Source organism: Macrobrachium nipponense, chromosome 24, assembly GCF_015104395.2.
Source record: "Macrobrachium nipponense isolate FS-2020 chromosome 24, ASM1510439v2, whole genome shotgun sequence".
Classification (NCBI taxonomy): domain Eukaryota; kingdom Metazoa; phylum Arthropoda; class Malacostraca; order Decapoda; family Palaemonidae; genus Macrobrachium; species Macrobrachium nipponense.
The window spans coordinates 72098756-72118753 of record NC_061091.1 but is presented as its reverse complement, the minus strand read 5'-3'; the positions used below and the strand labels follow the sequence as shown (position 1 = coordinate 72118753).

Genomic DNA, 19998 nt, shown 5'->3' with positions numbered 1-19998 from the left:
GCCGTCTGAAGACCGATGCCGCCCAAACAGGTAAACCCGGAGTTAGCCAGGCTAACACCGGGGGTGTCTCTGCATCAGCTCCTGTCAGAGAACCTATGGTTCTCGCAGCAAGAGGCACTTGGCCTGGAATCCACTGCCATGGCAGCTTTCCAGGCCGTCTCCTGGCTAGACATGTGGTCCCATCACAGTGCTAAGGGTCGCAGCCAACTCCGGGGAATCTCTCCCGAAGAGACTCGGCCTTCAGAGGCTTTGCCAGTCTGGGGGAAGAGCCATCTCCTTTCCTAGCCCACCAGACGGTAAACCTGTGGGCCAACCTGGTACTCCGACGTAGGGACGCTGTCCTTACACGAGTATCCAGGGCGGCGGGTGTGAGGCGGCATTAGTGCTACGTAATGGACCTTTACGGAGTTCCTCATCTCTCTTCCCAGGAGAGATGGTGGACGCTGCGGTGGACAGACGGGCGCACTGATGACATGACCGCTGGTACACCAGGCAGTTTCGAAGGCTTCTGGGCAGCCTCGAACTGCGGCCAAGCCAAAGAGCTCGGCTAGTGCTTCCTCGGTAGCTAAGACGGTAGCCTCGTCGAAGCCGTGGAAAGGACTGTCTTCTTCGTCTTCTGCCAAGGGGGGCCGTAACCAGCCCTCCTCCCACCCGCCTTCCTTCTCGCGAGGAGGTCTGGAAGAAGTCGAAGAAAGGGGGGAAACGCTAGGGACGGCGTTCCCCTCACCTGCTGCCGGAAGTTGGGGGGTGCCTGGCCAGCCATTGGGCAACTTGGCAGCGCTACGGCGCCGAGACCTGGATAGTAGATGTCCTCGGGGGAGGGATATCTATTACCCATCGAATCTCGGGCCACCCTCACCTCCAACCCGGTCCAACAGCAATCATACGTTCCAGGCTCTTCGAAGGACGTAGCATTAAGACAGGAGATCCAGACCATGCTGAGCAAACGAGCTGTAGAGATCGTCACGGATCAGTCACCGGGCTTCTACAGTCGTTCTTTTCCTGGTGGAAAAGTCTACGGGGGGCTGGCGCCCGGTGACTAGATCTCTCTCCCCTGAACCGGTTCGTTCGCCAGACCCCCGGTCACGATGGAGACGGCACGTTCCGTGCTCGACTCCATCAGGGAGAACGATTTCATTGCTTCAGTGGACACGACGGGGATGCGTATTTCCAAATACCCATCCATCAGTCCTCCAGGAAGTACCTCCGCTTCATCCTCGACGGGACGGTGTACCAATTCAGGGCACTTTGCTTTGGTCCCTCAACCGCCCCACAGGTGTTCACAGAGAGTGTTCACTCTGGTGTGGATGCCTTGGGCCCATTCGCACGGGATACGTCTGATGAGGTTATCTCGACGATTGGCTAGTCCTGGCGAGCTCCCGCTCGCAGTTGCTGCAGGACAGGGATCGGCTACTCTAGTTCTGTCGCGATCTGGGAATCGTGGTGAACTTCGAGAAGTCAGATCTCGAGCCCAAGCAGAGGATGAAGTACCTGGGTATGCTGATCGACACGGTAGCAGGGCGAGTCTTCCCCGCAGGCTCGCGGATCAGCAGATTCAGGGAGGCAGCCTGTCTCGGCAGGAACAGGCAGCTCAGCGATGGCAAGTCGTGATCGGACACCTGTCGTCACTCGAGAAGTTAGTCCCTCACGGGCGTCTTCACCTGAGGTCTCTTCAGTGGAGACTAAAGGAGAGTTGGTCCACAGGCAACGGATCCCCCGAGCTTTCCAGTGTCACTGACACCGGAGGTGAGGCAGGACCTAGCCTGGTGGCTGGACAACAGGAACCTCTTAAAGGGAGTGCCTCTACGCACTCCCCCCCCAGGAGATGCAGCTGTTCTCAGACGCATCGACCGAGGGTGGGGCGCACACCTGGAGGAGTTGTTGACTTCAGGAGTGTGGACGAGCATGACAAGCACCTTCACATCAATGTACTGGAACTCAAGGCAGCGTTTCTCGCGCTCCAAGAGTTTTGTCATGACCGCTTGATGGGACACTCAGTGGTGTTGATGTGCGACAACACCACGGTGGTGGCTTACGTCAACAAACAGGGGGGCCTAGTGTCTCTCCCGTTGTGCCAGTTTACTCGGCAGGTGCACGAGTGGGCTGAGGCTCACTCAATAGAGCTCTCGGCACGCTACATTCCAGGGAAGAGGAATGTAGTAGCAGACAAGCTCAGCCGTCGGGATCAGGTGATAGGGACCGAGTGGTCTCTACACCAGGACGTGGCGGAAAGGCTCTTCGACCTGTGGGGGGCGACCAGTCGTGGATCTGTTCGCACCCGGCACAACAGAAAACTTCAGGTTTTCTTTTCAGCCGTGCCGAACCCATGGGCAGCTGCAGAGGACGCGCTTCAACATCCGTGGGACAACCTCTTCGCGTACAACTTTCCCTCGTTCAGCCTGATTCGCAAGTGATCAGTCGAGCACTGGTCCCGAATCTCAGGATGATCCTGGTGGCTCCCAAATGGCCCCAGGCCATTTGGTATCCAGACCTGCTGGCTCTTCTCGCAGGCAGAACCGAGAGAGATTCCCCCACCTTGGCACAACCTTCTCGTCCAGCACACGTAGAGAGGTACCACCAAACAGTCGAGTCCCTTCGTCTTCACGGCTGGCTGTTGTCCACCATCTCTTGCGAACGAGAGGCTTTTCTCGTAGCGCAGCAACAGAGATGGCTGGAAACGTCCGTCAGTCCTCTGCACTGTGTACCAGGGGAAGTGGGCCGTCCTCTGTGGGTTGGTGTCGTAGACAGGGTATATCTCCTCTCAGAGCCACTCTTCAGCAAGTAGCGGATTTCTTCGTTTTTCTTCGCTGAGAGAAGCTCCTCTCAGTCCCCACAGTCAAAGGATATAGAGCCGCCCTGGCACTAGTCCTGAAACTGAGGGGATTGGATATCTCGAACTCGTTCGAGATCTCCTTGCTCATGAGGAGCTTCGAAAGGTCTTGCCCACCCAGGGAACTCAGGCCCCCTGCGTGGGACGTGACTCTCGTCCTTAAGAGTTTGACTCGAAGACCCTTCGAGCCACTCCGAGAGTCGTCAGACAGGGATCTGACCCTCAAGACCCTCTTCTTGCTGGCCCTGGCATCGGCGAAGAGAGTAGGGAACCACACTGTCTTTCCTTTCGATTGTATGACACTCCAGGGATGGGGATCTGTGACGCTCGATTTCGTCCCAAACTTCGTTGCGAAGACTCAGAAAACCTTCGGTCCCTGACGACAGGTTCGAGTCTTTCACGATCCCTTCCCTAATGGACTTCACCGATAATGATGCGGATGAGATGCTGCTTTGTCCTGTGAGGGCGCTACGGCGCTATCTGAAGAGAACTCGGCACCTCAGGCCTGAGTGTCGACACCTCTTCGTTAGCACCGGGGTAACCAAGAAAGAAGTATCCAAGAACACACTTTCTTTCTGGCTGCGTGAGGTCATCAGGAGGGCGTATGAGGCTGATGGTAGTGAGCATCCCGTAGTCCCGTCCGAGAGCTCACGAAGTCAGAAGTATTGGCCCGTCGTTGGCGTTTCGTAAGAACTTCTCCGTGGCGCAGGTCCTGAAGGCAGGTGTCTGGGCTAACCAGACTACCTTCACCTCCTTCTACCTTCAGGATATTGCCCACAGGTCCTCGGATACCTTTTCCTTGGGACCCGTGGTGGCTGCTCAACAAGTTGTGTAGCTAACCCAGACCCTCGCAGGCTGAACAGCATCGAGTCCTGGTATGACTGTGCGGATGGATGTGAGAATGAGTGAGTGACTGGCTTCTCTTCCCATCTTTTCCTCCTCCTCTACCTGTGGGCAGAGGGTCACGGTCGTCACTACGCTGGATGAGGCGAGATGCAGGTGAGCTATATGACAGAGCCCCATCCTATCCCTTTCACTAGGGATGGGAGCGAATATCCACCACTTCCCCCAACAAGGGGGGGGAAGTGGATGCCAACTAGAGACAAACCCACTGACTTTCTTTGCTCCTGTACAGGAACAAGTTCTTACATTGCTGGTATGAGGAGACACGCTTGCCTCTCTCTTAGTACTTGGTCCAGAGGTCTGACCATTGATCCTGCGGTGCACACCCCGATCAATCGGACAGAGGCTTGGATCCCTCCCTCGCTCTTACGACCAGGGAGGCATTCCAAGGTTGGGCAAACACCAGTCTGTTCACAAAAGACTCAGATTCCTCCCACCAAGAAGTGAGTCTTCCTATTATAAAAGGACCGAAGGTTTGTATGCCGTGTCGGAACAAATGACAATTTGTCCAAAATTGCATTTTCATACAATCAACTTACCTGTCAGATATATACATAACTAAGACTCCGTCGTCCCGACAGAAATTCAAATTTCGCGCCACTCGCTACAGGTAGGTTCAGGTGATCTACCGGCCTGCCCTGGGTGGCAGACTAGGAAAACCATTCCCGTTTTCTATCATATTTTTTCTGTCGCCGGTGGCATCAACATCGTTGCTGCTACCTCCTGACTGGAATTCGCTTTTCTAGACAATTGATCATCTTTTTTTTGGACTTTTTGGGGTTTTTGGGGACGTACCTGGATCGTTGTTTTGGCATTCGCTACTGTACTGGATTTGGACTTGCTTTTGATTTTTCTTCAAGAATGTCTGATTCAAGTGGTTGTGTGAGAGTGTGTGTGAATGTAGGCTGCAAGGTGAGGATACCGAAGGCTTCGGTTGATCCTCACACTGTATGCCGCAAATGTAGAGGTTTTGACTGTTCTATTTCTAACACCTGTCATGAATGTGAGAGGTTGAATGTTGAGGAATGGAAGACTCTAACCTCTTACTTGAAGAAGTTAGAGAGGGATAGAGTCAGAAGGGCTGCATCTAAGGGTGTGCGGGTAGTACAAGCCTATTGAGCCTTTTAATGATTCTAAACTCTTCTTTAAACTATGCATTTGAATTCTAATTCTGTATCAGGGCCCTCACTGGCTTTACATTCAGATTCGGCCTCGGAAATTGCTGATCTGAAAGCTACACTTCATAGGATGAAATCCAAAATGGTTGCCATGAAAGGTAAGGATTGTGAAAGTGATTATTTTAGTGAAGTGAGTGTCCCCAGTGTTGTGGAGGGGGCGTCTGACCGTCTCTGCGACGCTCCCAGGACCTAGACCTCTTTCAAGCTCCCAAGCCCAGAGGAGAAGAAAAGTCGAAAGCCGTACGGAGGTTGTGGAGAATTCCCCCCTCTCAGGCGTCCCTTCAGCAGGCTCTGTAGTTAGACAGACTGCTCAGGACCGCTATAGGAAAAGCGTCCTCAGAGAGTGCTTCTCTTCGTCCGCCTCTCCCTCTCCTAAACGAGGGTGGAAGGAGATTCGGACCTTTCCAGGCCCCTGAAAAGGCACTGGAAAGAACCTATGTTGGATTCAAGCCCTGAACGGTTTTCGGAAGAAGCGCCTCCCTCAATCAAGAAAGCTAAGAGGGTTTTGACGTCCCCTGGCTTGGACAAAACTCCTTCGAGGTCTCCCTCTCCCGTTGAAGAAGACGCCGGAGAAGCTTCCAAGAGGATTATTTTAGCTGTACAAGAACAGTTATCCGCCTTGGTAGGAGTCCTTTCAAAGGATCCTCCTCGTAGAAAAGACGTGAGGCTTCCTGTCAAGAATCTCGTCTTCCTTCTCCCGCCAGGAGTGAGGCTCCTGTGGGACATGAGGCGCGTTGAGATCTCTCCGATAGAGACCTCATACAACGAATATGAAGCGCCAGACAAGCGCGACGGCCGCCAGTCAAGCGCGAGTTTTCCTTCCAGACGAGAAGCGTCTTATAGGATTGAAGTGCCAGGTAAGCGTCGAGCAACTTTACAGGCGCGAGGATTTGGCCAGACGTGATACGTCTGCCAAGCCAGCAGCGTCAGCCAAGCGCGAGGATTCAGCCAGGCGCGAGGCGCCAGACAAGCGTCATCCAAACAAGGATATAGCGCCAGAAAGGCGCGGGGCGCCAGAAAGGCGCGGGGCGCCAGCAGGCGCGGGGCGCCAGCCAGGCGCGGGGCGCCAGCCAGGCGCGGGGCGTCAGCCAGGCCGCGAGGTTTCAGAGAGGCGCGCGGCACCAGGCCAGGCGCGAGGCGCCAGCCATGGCGCGAGGCGCCAACCAGGCGCGAGACGTCTGATTTTTTTGGGTTTCATAGGGGCTCTGTACATGCTCTTAGCCCCTCTCCAATTAGGAGTTTGTCTCCCGCAGAGAGAGTAATTGGGCAGGAAGACCCAGAACGAGAATTGAATCCTTCTGATCCTATCTTGGAAGAGGACTCAGAAGACGAGACTCACGGCAGAGAAGGGCTGTCTAACTATAAAGTTTTGACAGCTCTCCTTCTTCAGGAATACGGAGATGCCTTGACCCTGCCGCTCCTCCTTCTCCTCGCTCACTTTTTAATGGGAGCCAATACGCCAATTCGTCGGCTTTTCTGAAGCTGGATTCGACCGATTTCTATGAAGAGAGCTCTTCAGTCTCTGGATAGCTGGATGCTAACCAAAAAGGAGTTAGTAGAACGGTGTTCTGCATGCCTCCCGCTAGACTTACGGGCAAGAGAGGTATTTGGTACCAGACTGGGGAGAATATGGGGCTCACTCTCCGAACTCCCAGCTTCGGCCTGAGGCTGACTTCCAGTCTGTTATACGCAATCCAGGAACATAGCCTTCATACGGCTAGAATAACTTGGGGTCTTTCGGAGTTGGATCATCTCCTCAAGGGACTTTTTCATATTTTGGAAGTCTTCAACTTCCTGGATTGGTCCCTTGGGGGTGATGGCCAAGAAGGAGGCCCCATGCCTCGGAAGGACTCGATCCTGACGTACTCCTTGCGATCTTGTCGTGCATTGACAAGCGGTACAGGACGGCTCAGGGGAAGTCTCTTCTTTATTTGGACCGGTCTCTTGAAGAAGAGATCTGTTTTTAGCGCTTTTCTGACGAAAGCAGTTTCGCATTCGCAAAGGGCAGCTTTGTTATTCGCTCCCAGGTCGACTTTCTGTTCCCTTCGCAGTTGGTGAGGGACATTTCCCGTTCGTTGACGGAGAAAGCGACAGGATCTTCTCCTTCAATCGTCCAGGAAAAAGAGAGACCATGATGGTGGGAGACAAGAAAGGTGTTACTACGCCTCTGCAGCCCTTTCGAGGAGGTCCTCCCTCTAGAGCTCCCTCTAAAAGGAAAGCGCTGAAAGAGAGGTAAAAGTTCTTTCCGTCCCTTTAAAAGGGGAAGTGAAGTGATGTTCCTCCAAACACCAGTAGGTGCCAGGCTCCGGGGGGTTTGCGGACTCTCATCGATACAGACGCTTGGTCAATGTCTATTCTACAGAAAGGATACCTCATTCCTTTCCTGGACAATCCTCCCCTGACGTCAACTCCGCGGGAATTGTCCGCCAATTACAAGGACCCCTGTGTTGAAAGATACTCTTCAACAAATGGTGGATCAAATGTGGGACAAGAGAGCAATAGAGCTAGTGCTGGATCAAGCTCCCCAGGGTTTTACAATCGTCTTTTCTTGGTTGCGAAAGCCTCGGGGGGCTGGAGACCAGTTCTGGATGTCAGCGCTCTGACAAGTTTGTTCAGAAACAGAAGTTCTCCATGGAGAACTTCTGATCAGTCCTTGCGGCTCTTCGCCGGGAAGGGGATTGGATGGTGTCTCTGGATATCCAGGATGCCTATTTTCACGTCCCGATTCATCCTTCGTCGAAGAAGTACCGCTCCGTTTCATGACGGGGGGAAGGATCTTCCAATTCAGAGCCTTGTGTTTCGGCCTTTCTACGGCTCCTCAGGTCTTCACGAGCCTTATGAAAAATGTGGCGAGATGGCTTCACCTGAAAGGTATCAGTATCTCTCTGTACCTGGACGACTGGCTCATCAGAGCAAAGTCAGAGAAACAGTGTTTGGAGGACCTTGCTTTGACACTAAACCTGATAAAGACCTTAGGATTGCTCGTAAACCTCGAGAAGTCCCAACTGATCCCAGCCAGAACTTAGTCTATCTGGGGATTCGGATGGATTCTCAGGGTTTTCGAGTATTTCCTTTCTCAAGAGAGACTAACGAGAGGTTCTTAGAAAAAGTCTCTCTCTTCTTAGGGAAAGAACGTGCTTCGGCGAGGGAATGGTTGAGCCTATTAGGGACAACTTTCCTCACTCGAACAGTTCTTTCCTCTAGGAAGACTTCATCTCCGTCCGCTTCAGTTCTTCCTCAGAAGATCGTGGAACATGAAGACAGGACTTCTTTCGGACAGTTTTCCATTCAGTTTGGATGAAGCACCCACTTAGAATGGTGGTTACTCCCACTGAAAGGAAACAAGGGTACTTCCCTAGAACTCAGAACCCGAACCTTGTATTGTTTTCCGACGCGTCGGAAAAAGAAAAAGGTTTGGGGAGCAACCTTGGGAAAAGAGAGAGGTGTCAGGCACTGGAATACTCTTCAAGTGTCCTGGCACATAAACTGCAAAGAGCTGTTTGCCGTACACCTGGCCCTAAGAGCTTTGAACCTTTAGTGAGGAACAAGATAGTCCAAGTGAATGCGGAGACAACACAACCGCCCTTGCCTACATTCGGAAAGCACAAGGAGGCACACACTCGTATGCCCTATACGAGCTCGCAAGAGACCTTCTTTTGTGGACATCACAGAGGAACATCTCTCTTTTGACGAGGTTTGTTCAAGGAGTAAGGAATGTGAGAGCAGACAGGCTGAGCAGGAGGAACCAGGTCCTTCATACCGAATGGACCCTCCCACTCAGAAGTTTGTCGGAATCTCTGGTCTCTTTGGGACTCCTCATGTCGACCTCTTTGCCACGTTCCTCTCAAAAAGACTGGAAGTCTTTTGCTCAGTAGTAGAAGACCCCAGAGCTCTAACAGTAGACGCCTTCTTCTAGATTGTCTCATGTAGACGTTTACGCATTTCCCCATTCAAGATTCTGGGGCAAGGGCTCAGGAAGTTTGTGACATCAAAGGGGACGAAAATGACCCTGATAGCCCCCTTTTGGCCAGCTCAAGAGTGGTTCACGGAGGTGCTGGAGTGGATGGTAGACTTCCCCAGATCCCTCCCCACAAAGGAAGGATCTTCTCAGACAACCACACTTCGAGAGGTTTCATCAAAAACCTCCCCGCTCTCGCTCTGACTGCCTTTCGACTATCGAAAGACTTGTCAGAGCGAGAGGCTTTTCTCGCAAGGCAGCAAGCTCGATCGCTAGAGCCCGGAGAACTTCCACTATCCGAGTTTACCAATCGAAGTGGGAAGTTTTTAGAAGGTGGTGCAAGTCGAAGAAGTTGGTCCTCCTCCAGTACCTCTGTAACAGAAATCGCTGATTTTCTGTTATATTTGAGAGAGGAATCTCGTCTCTCCGTAGCCACTATAAAGGGCTATAGGAGTATGCTTTCGGCCGTCTTTAGGAATAGAGGCCTAGATCTGGGAAATGATAGAGATCTACATGATCTGATTAGATCTTTTGAGACCATGAAGTCTAAGATTACTTCTCCCCTAACTGGAATCTCGACGTGGTCCTGAAGTTCTTGTCCTCAGCAAGATTTGAACCTCTGACATTTGGCCTCGTTTCGTGACTAACGAGAAAATGTTTGTTTCTTTTGTCACTGGCGACGGCTAAAAGAGTTAGTGAGCTGCACGCCCTTAGTGATAAAGTGGGTTTCAAACTAGATTCAGCCATCTGTTCATTCAAAGATTTATTTTTGGCGAAGAATGAAAATCCTTCGAATCCCTGGCCGAGAAACTTCAAAGTTAAAGGCTTAATCGGGTCTCGTCGGCAGGGAAACGGAGAGGTCTCTTTGCCCAATAAGGGCTTTAAAGTTTTACATGCAGAGAAAGAAACAGTTGGGAGGTTCTAGACAAGGTCTCTGTGCTCGGTGAAGGATCCATCAAGACCTATGTCCAAGAATGCTTTAAGCCTTTTTTGTCAGGAACGTCATTACTGACGCTCATAAGGCTTGCACGGATGACTCTTTCAAACTCCTCGAGTAGTAAGAGCTCATGAAGTGAGAGCAGTAGCTAGTCTCTCTCTTTTCAGAGAAATATGTCACCTAAAGAATATCTTGGAAGCGACGATATTGGAGGTGTAATTCAGTGTTTGCTTCTCACTATTTAAAAGGACGTTCGTGTGACCTACGAAAAATGCTTTTTCTTTAGGTCCTTTTGTCTGTGGGCACAATCCTGGGTACAGGAGCTAACACCAATCCTTAAAATAATACATAAGTCTAATAGATATGTTCTAGACTTTCTGCTGAGCAGGTGCAGGTGCGCACAGGCGCCAGTCACTTTCGTTCAGTAAGGAACTCTTGTGATATCTTTTATTAGATGAGTATCATAAATTTTTTTTGGAAAACTAATGTGTGCATGTGCAATTTGGTGGATTAGAGTTATGGTTGTGTGAAGAGTTTGAGGATAACTCGGAGCAATTTTTAATACTAACATGGTGGTTAGGATCAGGTGGTCGGGATTGGTTGTGTGCTCCTTCATAAGGCGTGTTGTCATATAAGTGGATCAGCACCCATTGACAAAGTCCTTTCAGGCTCTGCCGAGTAAGTGGATAAGACCCCTTCGGCAGACCACAAGAACTCTTGGCCATAGATCACATATCTCGCTAAAGTTTCTTGAGGTGATGCAGACTCCTGGGCTACAGCACAGTCTACCACCTATCAGGTAGGAACCAAGGTTTTTTTTTTTTATACCTACAACATATGTTGTTTACCTGTCTATTCCAGAAGTAGCTGTCTCTTACCCTCCACCGAAGGGTGCCATCAGCTATGTATATATCTGACAGGTAAGTTGATTGTATGATGATATTGTTATGATACAATAAAGTTTCATACATACTTACCTGGCAGATATATTACGATTAGGGCCCCCCACCAGCTCCCGCAAGGAGACAGGTGGAAGAGAAAAAAAATATGATAGAAAACGGGAATGGTTCCTAGTCCTGCCACCCAGGGCAGGCCGGTAGATCACCCTGAACCTACTGTAGCGAGTGCGCGAAATTTGAATTTCTGTCGGGGAACGACGGTAAGTCTTAGCTATGTATATATCTGCCAGGTAAGTATGTATGAAACTTTATTGTATCATAACAATATCATTTTTCCTAACTATACAAACCTGAGGTCCTTTTACACATAGTTCCCACCTCATGCACCCCTCACCCTGCAGTTTTTGCTTGGGCCAAAAGCAAAAGTGATTGTTTACCTCCCAGTTGCGCGCGTGCGCCTGTCAGACAAGCAGTTAACTACCGAACCCCTTGTTCGAAAGCTTACGGGACCTATCCAGTCTGCTGCTAAGTAACCTTCCTATTGTAAAAGGTACCTACAGGTTTGTATAGTTAGGAAAAATGCAATTTTGGACAAATTGTCATGTTTGCATGCTAAGAATGGCAAAATCATCATTGCCACATTAGTGGAGGCTTCACACATACGCCGATTCATTATATAATAAACTGTTTCCATGAATTCTGGTTGTCATAGTAATGCAATAATGATAAAATTGCTTTAATATTTATGTATATATACTTCCGATACATAGCCTAATTTCACCAATTTCAGCGTTTTGTGTGTAGTCTAATACCCAGTTTGGTAGGGTGAACACATACCGAATGGTAACAGAGAGAGAGAGAGAGAGAGAGAGGACGCGAGGGAACGAAGAAGGAAAGGGGTGGCGGTGTGGGGGGGGGTAGTGGAGCTTTTACGCATGTTCGTATCCATTTCTGCATAATGGAGTTTTTGTCTCTCGGTACAAGGACAAGTGTCATTATTCTTTCCGATTAGTGATTCACGATACCCTTATAAATTACGGCACTGGGTGTAATGCACTATAGCAAAATCTTGTTCTGATGCGAGTGTTCGTTACAGAAATAGGTATTGCCCAAAAACCTGCTTGCACTGTCGCTGAAAACCCATAGTAGGTATGCTTGCTTAGTTGTCAAATCAAGTTTTTTGTAAATCAAGTATTTTTTGTTTTACAAGCTAGCTATTGAATAAATTTGTATTTTTCTCAATCAAAACATATGCCCCTCAATGCTAACTTTCCTCTTTTAACGACTTTCTGGTCATTGCAAATTCGGCCCCATAATTTCTTATGGTGCGAAAACAGAGGCCCAGGGACCGAAAACGATTGTCACACTACGGCGATAATCCGGCAGTAAAACATCTTCATACTATATCCAAAAAGTAAATAATAAAGATATATATGCGCATTACGATTATAACAATTACATGAATAGCTGATAATCTGCATGAATAACTGGTAAACTGTTCTGCAAGAAAGTTGAGTAAAGCAATTAATTACTATAGGTACGAAAGCCAAGTTGTCGTGACGTCATAATACAGGACTTAAACGAACGCTCTAATTCCAAAAAATAATTGCTTAAATTTGAGTCAGAATCGAGTTACTTCTTCAATAACGAATATTTTCAAATTAATCATCATAAAATATATAAAAATATGATGTTTTACTATTTATTTTAAAAAATTATCGAAGTGAAGAAACGCTTCGTCGTCGTCTTCTAGCAAAACAGTTGTTTACTAACAAACGTCGTGGTAAAGTTCCGTGTTCCGATTGTTGTGATGAAAGTGCCCCAGCGTCTGTGGGTGCAAGTGGTGTGCGGATTTATCACAGGAAATGGGAAGTTTATTGACACAAGCGACTCCGTAAACATCGCCCTCTTGATTTGAGTCTGCCTTGACGGAGTTACGCATTTCCAACCTATTGTTGAAAATGCGTAGCGGGCAAGAGGGCTTTCGAACTGGGAGAATTATCTCCTAGTTTGAATCTAAATGTCTCAATTTTTCTCTTACTTGATCATCTTCCAATCTCTTACTTTCTTTCGCTCAGTTGCTCCCCCTAGCTGTCCTCCTTCTCTTCACTAAAACCCTCGTGTAGGCTAGGTAGGAGCTGAGTCTCTGAACTTAGGCTTTACCTTGATCCAAATGGCAGGGACTATAGCGGTTTGGTCCGCCGCTCGATTATGTTTGGACCCTGAGGATATTGATGTGATTCCACATCAATATTTATTGGGGCGGGACTACATGTGGGGACTTGCCTACGGAATCCGGGGAGGTATAGTCTCCACGGTAGGACTCTCGGCAATTTATCCGGATTGCCCTCTAAAATAACATGAGTGGGATGATTGCATACTAGCAATGCCCTCAGTCCTATCAAGCGGGTTTTGCTTACACTTGAGCCAATCATGTTATGATAGAGGCATCCTTCGGTAGGGTAGGGAGTGGACATATGGGAGTTGGTCTCTGCTATGTGTCTTTGGTGAGGGGGAAGTCTTTGAGAGGAGACCCAGATTTTTTTCCATGACTTGTAGTTGGTTTCTCTGTAATTAAAAAAAAAAAAAAAAAAAGAAATAATGGAAATTGACTATGGAACTCAGTCCCCCGGAAAATGTGACCCTGTGACACTAGATAACCATCTGACCCTGGAAACGAACAAGGACACCCTTTTGGACACTTCAATCCAAAATATAGCTACTATGGAGCCTTTTACTAGGCCAAAAAAAGATTTATCAAAAGAAAATTCCAGCCTAGCCCTTCGCTAGCTTTATTTGAATCACTATTTGGAAAAGACACTAGGACAAGATTTTGACAATAGAAAGTGAAAACAAAATTTCAAATTTAAAATTGGAAAATTGTTACTGACCAGATACCCAACAGAAAACATGAAATTTCGTCAAACGCAAACAAATACATGGAGTGGAAACCACTACTACGCCCAATCAGAAAACTACTTACAAATTATGAGACATAGATAACATAAAAATAAAAGTCACCAAGCATAATAAACTTAATAGTATTTGTGGTACAATAATCCTGCCAAATAATGATGACGAACTAATAGATAAAAATATGTTGATGGACTCTCTTAAGAAAAGATATAAAAACATTGAAGACTGTGACATCTATGATCCCAAGTAGAAATTTCAAAATCAATATACAGATCGCTTAATTGAAATTTGAAGGAAACGAACTCCCTTTAACAATTAAAGTATTAGGGCAGACGAGAGAGATAAGACCATATATATCCCTAAACCACTACAGTGCAAATCATGTAATAAATATGGCCATTCAAATAAAAATTGTAGAGAAGCTCCAAGATGTGCATGTTGTGGATCATACAACACACAACAAAATGGGACTGTGAAAACCCAAATTGCATAAATTGTGGTCAGAATCACCACTCAAGATCAAAGGAATGCGCATATTACTTATACAAACACGAACTAAAAAATCTTACAAGAAAGAAGGGTGGAATGTCAATAAGAGAAGCTAAGATTAGAACTAAAAGTAAGAGGTTTACAAGATCCAGCAAGGAAAAACACATATAAAGAGGTAGTAAATAAAGAAGTGCAAAACCAAATTCCTACAAAATTGCACAGTATAAATCAAACTGAGAATACTCATAATATAAAGACCCCAAATTCAAGCTCGGAAGCTACAGAACATATAAGCAACACAAATTTAGATAATATATTACCAACACCAGAAATGCAAGAAGACATGATGGATTTGGAGGACAAGCAAAACACAAGAGCTAATTCAAAAGACAAAAAAAGACTACTTGAAACAACCCCACCCAAATCCAAGAAACAAATTAAACAATCAGTAAGACCCAAAATCTATATGGAAAAAAATGAATACCGAGAAGACAAAGTCAACGAAAATTGCTTGCAAACAAAAAATGAAAAAAGAGAAACCCAAATAAAAGAGAAAGTTAAAACATCAGATAAAATTGAAGAAAGTATTGAAATAGAACCCAAGATCAAAAAAGCCATTTAAAAAAAAAAAAATGTACCTCTAATAAAAAGAACATCTGAGACTCTTCAGCCAATAAGAAAACAATAGCAGAAATACATCACCCACCAAAAGAAGAACAAAGTACAGCAAATTATATAACTTCAATAAAAATTCAAAGTTCAGGAAAACAAATAAAGATACTAAAACAAAACCCAAAACCTTCTTAAAGTATCTATTTTACAGTGGAATATTAGAGGATATGTATCAAATAATGAAAACTTAAAATCACTAATTAGAGAATGTAATGCAAATATCATTTACTTACAGGAAACTAAAATAGGTAAAAATGTTCTCAATGCTGGCATAAATTATAATGTGTGGAAATCAACAAAAATTTTAAATGACAACAGCCAAGGAGGAACTGCAATCATAACGCATTCGTCAATCAAATGCCAACCTGTTAGGATTAACTCAGTAATACAGGCATTTGCAGTTCAAGTATTCCTAGAAAAAAAAATAACTATGCTCAATATATATGGAACCGTCTTTAGAAAGTCGCTTAATAGATCATCTTGGAAATAATAGACAATTACAAGTGGAAGACTTAGAAAATCTAATAGAACAATTACCAAAAACCTTACTTACTAGTAGGTGACTTTAATGCCAAACATCCCATGTGGGGAAGTAACATCATCTGACAGGAGAGGAAATATTCTCCTAGATTTTATAGATAACAAAAATTTGATTATTTTAAATGATGGTTCTCCAACAAGATTTGATGTTTATCATAATAGCACCTCTGCAATAGACATCACTTTATGTTCCCCAGAAATTGCCACAGATTTCAGTTGGAAAGTAAATAATAATTTATTTGGGAGTGACCACTGGCCAATACAAATTGAGCTAAAAAATAATTCTAATATAACATATATACCGAAGAGGAAAATGGAGGAAGCAAATTGGAATTTATATAAAGAGAAAACGGTGATTAACAAAAAAAACTACTACTGACTTTAGAAACCACATAGATGCTTATGAACATCTATTAAAAAACAATAGATGATAAAGCAAATGAAAACTATTCCAGTTACCTCAGGCAATCCGACTAGACCACTGGTACCCTGGTGGAATGAGGAATGTAAAGCAGCAAGGAAGATAACGAGGACATGCTTTAGAAGATATCTGAGACATAAATGTGATGCCAATAGAATTGCATATTTGAGAGCTAAAGCAAAGCAGAAAAGAATATTCAAGATAGCCAAAAGAAATTCATGGAAAAAATATATTAATAATATAAATTCTAAAACTCAAGACAAAGAAATCTGGAAGAAAATAAATAAACTGCAGGGTAGATATCGGCCAGAACCATTACCTACATTAAAAGTAGAAAACACTATTTATTTCAAACCCCAACTAGTAGCAAATGAATTGGGTAAATGCTTCGCCAAAACATCTAGTATCTCGAACTATACAAAAAAATTCCAATTAAAAATAAAAAAAATGATGTCCCAATACCAATAAACTCTAATAATCAGGAAATCTATAATCTTCCTTTCACCATGTAAGAACTTGGTGAAAATGTCCTGAAACTTGCAAGTCCAACAGCTCCAGGGGAAGACAACATTAGATATGAGATGATAAAAAATCTACCAGATGAAAGCAAAACCTTCTTATTAGAAATTTTAAATGAATTATGGCACTCTCACAGCATACCTAAAACCTGGAAAGAATCTTTAATCATACCAGGCTTAAAACCAGGAAAAAGACCCAGAGTCACCAAGCAGCTATAGGCCAATAGCCCTTACTAGTTGTCTAAGTAAGATATTTGAAAAAATGGTGAATAATAGATTAATATGGGTATTAGAAAATAAACAGCTATTGTCAAACAGACAGTTTGGATTCAGGAAAAATAAAAGTACCATAGATCTCCTCTTAATGATTACAAGAGAGATACAAAATGCAATGGTTGGTAAAAAACAAACAATAGGAGTATTTTTTGATTTAGAGAAGGCATATTGATTACCACCTTAGGGGAGGGATTTTAAAAAAAATTGATAGAATGGGGAATAGGAGGGGCATTTATGTATATGAATATATTAGGGAATTCCTATCTGAAAGATATATAAAAGTCAAAGTGGGGGCAGAAAATTTCTGAATCATTTATCCAGGAGGAAGAATTCCCCAAGGCAGTGTACTAAGCGTGGCATTGTTTGCTATAGCAATAAATGAGATAATTGAAATGATCCCACCAGGAGTCCAAGGATCCCTTTTTGTAGATGACTTCGTCATTTATAGTAGTGGTGAAAAAGCACTGGACATACCAACAGATTAGCAAGCAGCCATAAATAGGGTAAAAAAAATGGGAAAAACAATGGGATAACAAGGGTTTTAATTTTCACCGCAAAAAAACAAAAGCAGTCAGATTTACAAGATCAAGAAAACAGGAATTAATTCCTACTTTTTATTTCATAAATAATGATATAATTGAATATGATGATGAGATAAAATTCCTCGGCGTGTTAATACTTGATATAAAAAACTTACATTTAAAGAACATATAGAGCAACTGGCGATAAAGTGAGAAAATCCTTAAATATAATAAAACAAAAAAAAAGTAATTGCGCATAATGGACTGGGGTGCTGATAGAACCTCTCTGATAAAAAGTATATAAGGCTATTTGTCTAAGTAAACTTGATTATGCATGTCAAGTATATGGTAGTGCTTCTAAAACCCACTTAATTAACAAAACTGGATGGTCATAACAAACATGGGTATTAGGACTATGCAACTGGAAGCCTACAGAACTTCCCCCGTGGAAAGTTCTGTTATGGTAGAAGCAGGAATAGATCCCCTGAAAGTACGAAGAGAAGAAATGGGATTAAATATATAATCCAAACACAATATATGAACATACCTAATATTTATGAACCATAAACAAGAGCCTCTAAACCATTGGAGAATAGATTAAAACCTGATATAGAACATCTAAAATTAGGAACAAGTAGCATATCAAAAATAACCACGCCTAAAATACCTCCGTGGAGACATGCTAAATAGAAATTGTGAAAAAATCATTTAATAAGAAGGTAACAGATGCACAATTAAGGAGTGAATTTCTGTCACAACCAGGAAAAACATAAACGGGACATTAGTATTTATACAGATGGTTCCAAGTCGAAGGAGCGTGTAGGATATGCTATAGTAACAAAAAATATAAAAATAAGGGAAAAAATCCCCAAAATATGCTCGATATTCACTGCAGAAATAAATGCTATATTAGAGGCTATAAAACATACCTTTATGGTGGGAAAGGCAAACGAGCCTTTGTAATATACTCGGGATTCTTACAGGTGCTTTAGAAAGCTCTAACAGACAATACCAGATTTCTCATCCCGTAATTGAAGAAATAAGGGTAGTGGATTGATATAAGATATTAAAACGGAAATCTATAAATATAAAACTATGTTGGGTGCCTTCCCATGTGGGCATAAAGGGTAATGAAGAGGTGGATAAAGAAGCCAAAAAGGCAGTAAAAAAGGAGTCTATCAAAAAAATACAAATACCTTACAATGACATTAAAACAACAATAAATGAATACTGTCAATCAAAATGGGAAAAAGAATGGCTAGAATTGAATCATAAATTAAAGCATATTAAATCATCTGTAAAACCTTGGAATAGACAACAATGTCAAAGAAGGGAAAGATGTCATATAAAACAAGATTAAGAATAGGACATACATACTTAACACACAAATGACTTGATGTTGCAAGGTGAGGAAAGACAGGCCCCTACTGTGACCATTGCCGTTACTCTGGTCACAGTCCGTCATCTGCTAACTGAATGTAATAAATTCGAAAGAAAACGAAGATCCAACAACATATATAATTTACCACTTGAAGAACTATTGGGAGAAAATAAAATGCCCCGCTTCAAAATATAGTAAATTACCTCAAAGAAATAAACCTGCTTTATATGATATAACACGTTTTATAGTCTCATAGTTTATACAGTAAGCGCTGAATGGCCTTTGCTGCCCCAGTGCTTGGTGTTACACCTAAAATTGTAAAACCAACCAACCAATCCGTAAACATCGAGATGGGCGTCAATCTTCTAAATATTTCGAGTTGTAAGTAAAAATGTTGAACGCGTTTTGGTGAGATTTGGACTGCCGTGTACACCCTTTTCACTACCCTCTGTTTAAATCTTAAAATTTGGCCTTAATTTCTAACTTTGGAGAAAATACTTACTTCGAAAGGAGAGTAGAGGTCTTTAGCTGCGTTTCTCACCAACAGCAGTCAGACTGATGCCCATCTCCGGTGTCAGGACGCGTTATAATGTACTTTTTGTTCATGACACTTACCTGTCAGATATATATATATAGCTGTATTCTCCGAAGTCCGACAGAATTTCAAAACTCCCGGCAAACGCAGTGGTCGGCCAGGTGGTTAGTACCCATTCCCGCCGCTGGGAGGCGGGTGTCAGGAACCATTCCCATTTTCTATTCAGATTTTTCTCTGTCGCCGGTCGGTAAACAACTGTTTACAGACCTCCGCCTAGGATTTTGGAAAACTCTTTGTTCACTTGAGTATTTGATTGTCTCTTGGTTTTTTTGAAACTTGCTCGGTGGATTGGCATACGCGATTGTGGTTTTGTCTTTGAATTTGGTTTTGGATTTCTCTAATATGTCTGGATCTTCTGCAACTAGTTTTTAGAGTGTGTACTGTGCTAGAGTGTAAGGTGAGGCTACCGAAAGCTTCGGTAGATCCTCATACAGTATGCACGAAATGTAGAGATCATATTTGTTTGATGAATGATAGGTGTAAAGAGTGTGAAAGGTTGACCGAAAATGAATGGAAGACTTATGATTCGTATGTTCGTAAGCTTGAAAGGGATAGAATCAGAAGATCTTCCTCCAGAAGTGCTTCTGTGAAGAGTAAGGATAGTAATTCGCATTCTAACCTTCCTGTAGAGGTTGTTACATCTAACCCTGTGTATTTGCCCTCGGGCAATGAAGCTATTGCTTCGGAAGGTATTGCCCTTTCTTCCATCATGGAGTCGATTCGTGCACTAGAATCGAAAGTGAGTGCATTGAAGACCACAGTGAAGTGTAGTGGAAATATTAGTGCCCCTAGTGTAGTGGAGGGGGTGGGGGCGTCAGGATCGGTCCCATAGTGCCTCTAGGAATAGACCTCTGTCGGACTCCCAGGACTCAGGGAATGGACATGTTGAAAACGAAGGAGGGCTACGGGAAATTCCCACCGGTCTGGGCGTCCCTTCAGCAGATCCTGTGGACGCTTCCCAGGC

General features: G+C 44.5%; 1 protein-coding gene across 1 annotated transcript in view; it reads right to left on the bottom strand.

Moving 5' to 3' along the window:
- The window catches only part of LOC135203457 (heterogeneous nuclear ribonucleoprotein U-like protein 1), a 69803-nt gene extending 50061 nt beyond the window's left edge, over positions 1-19742 (bottom strand). Inside the window, exon 1 of the mRNA XM_064233185.1 lies at positions 19654-19742. Within this exon, the coding sequence (XP_064089255.1) occupies positions 19654-19742 (89 nt within the window). The remainder of the gene's footprint in view (positions 1-19653) is intronic.
- Between the last annotated feature and the right edge of the window lie 256 nt (positions 19743-19998).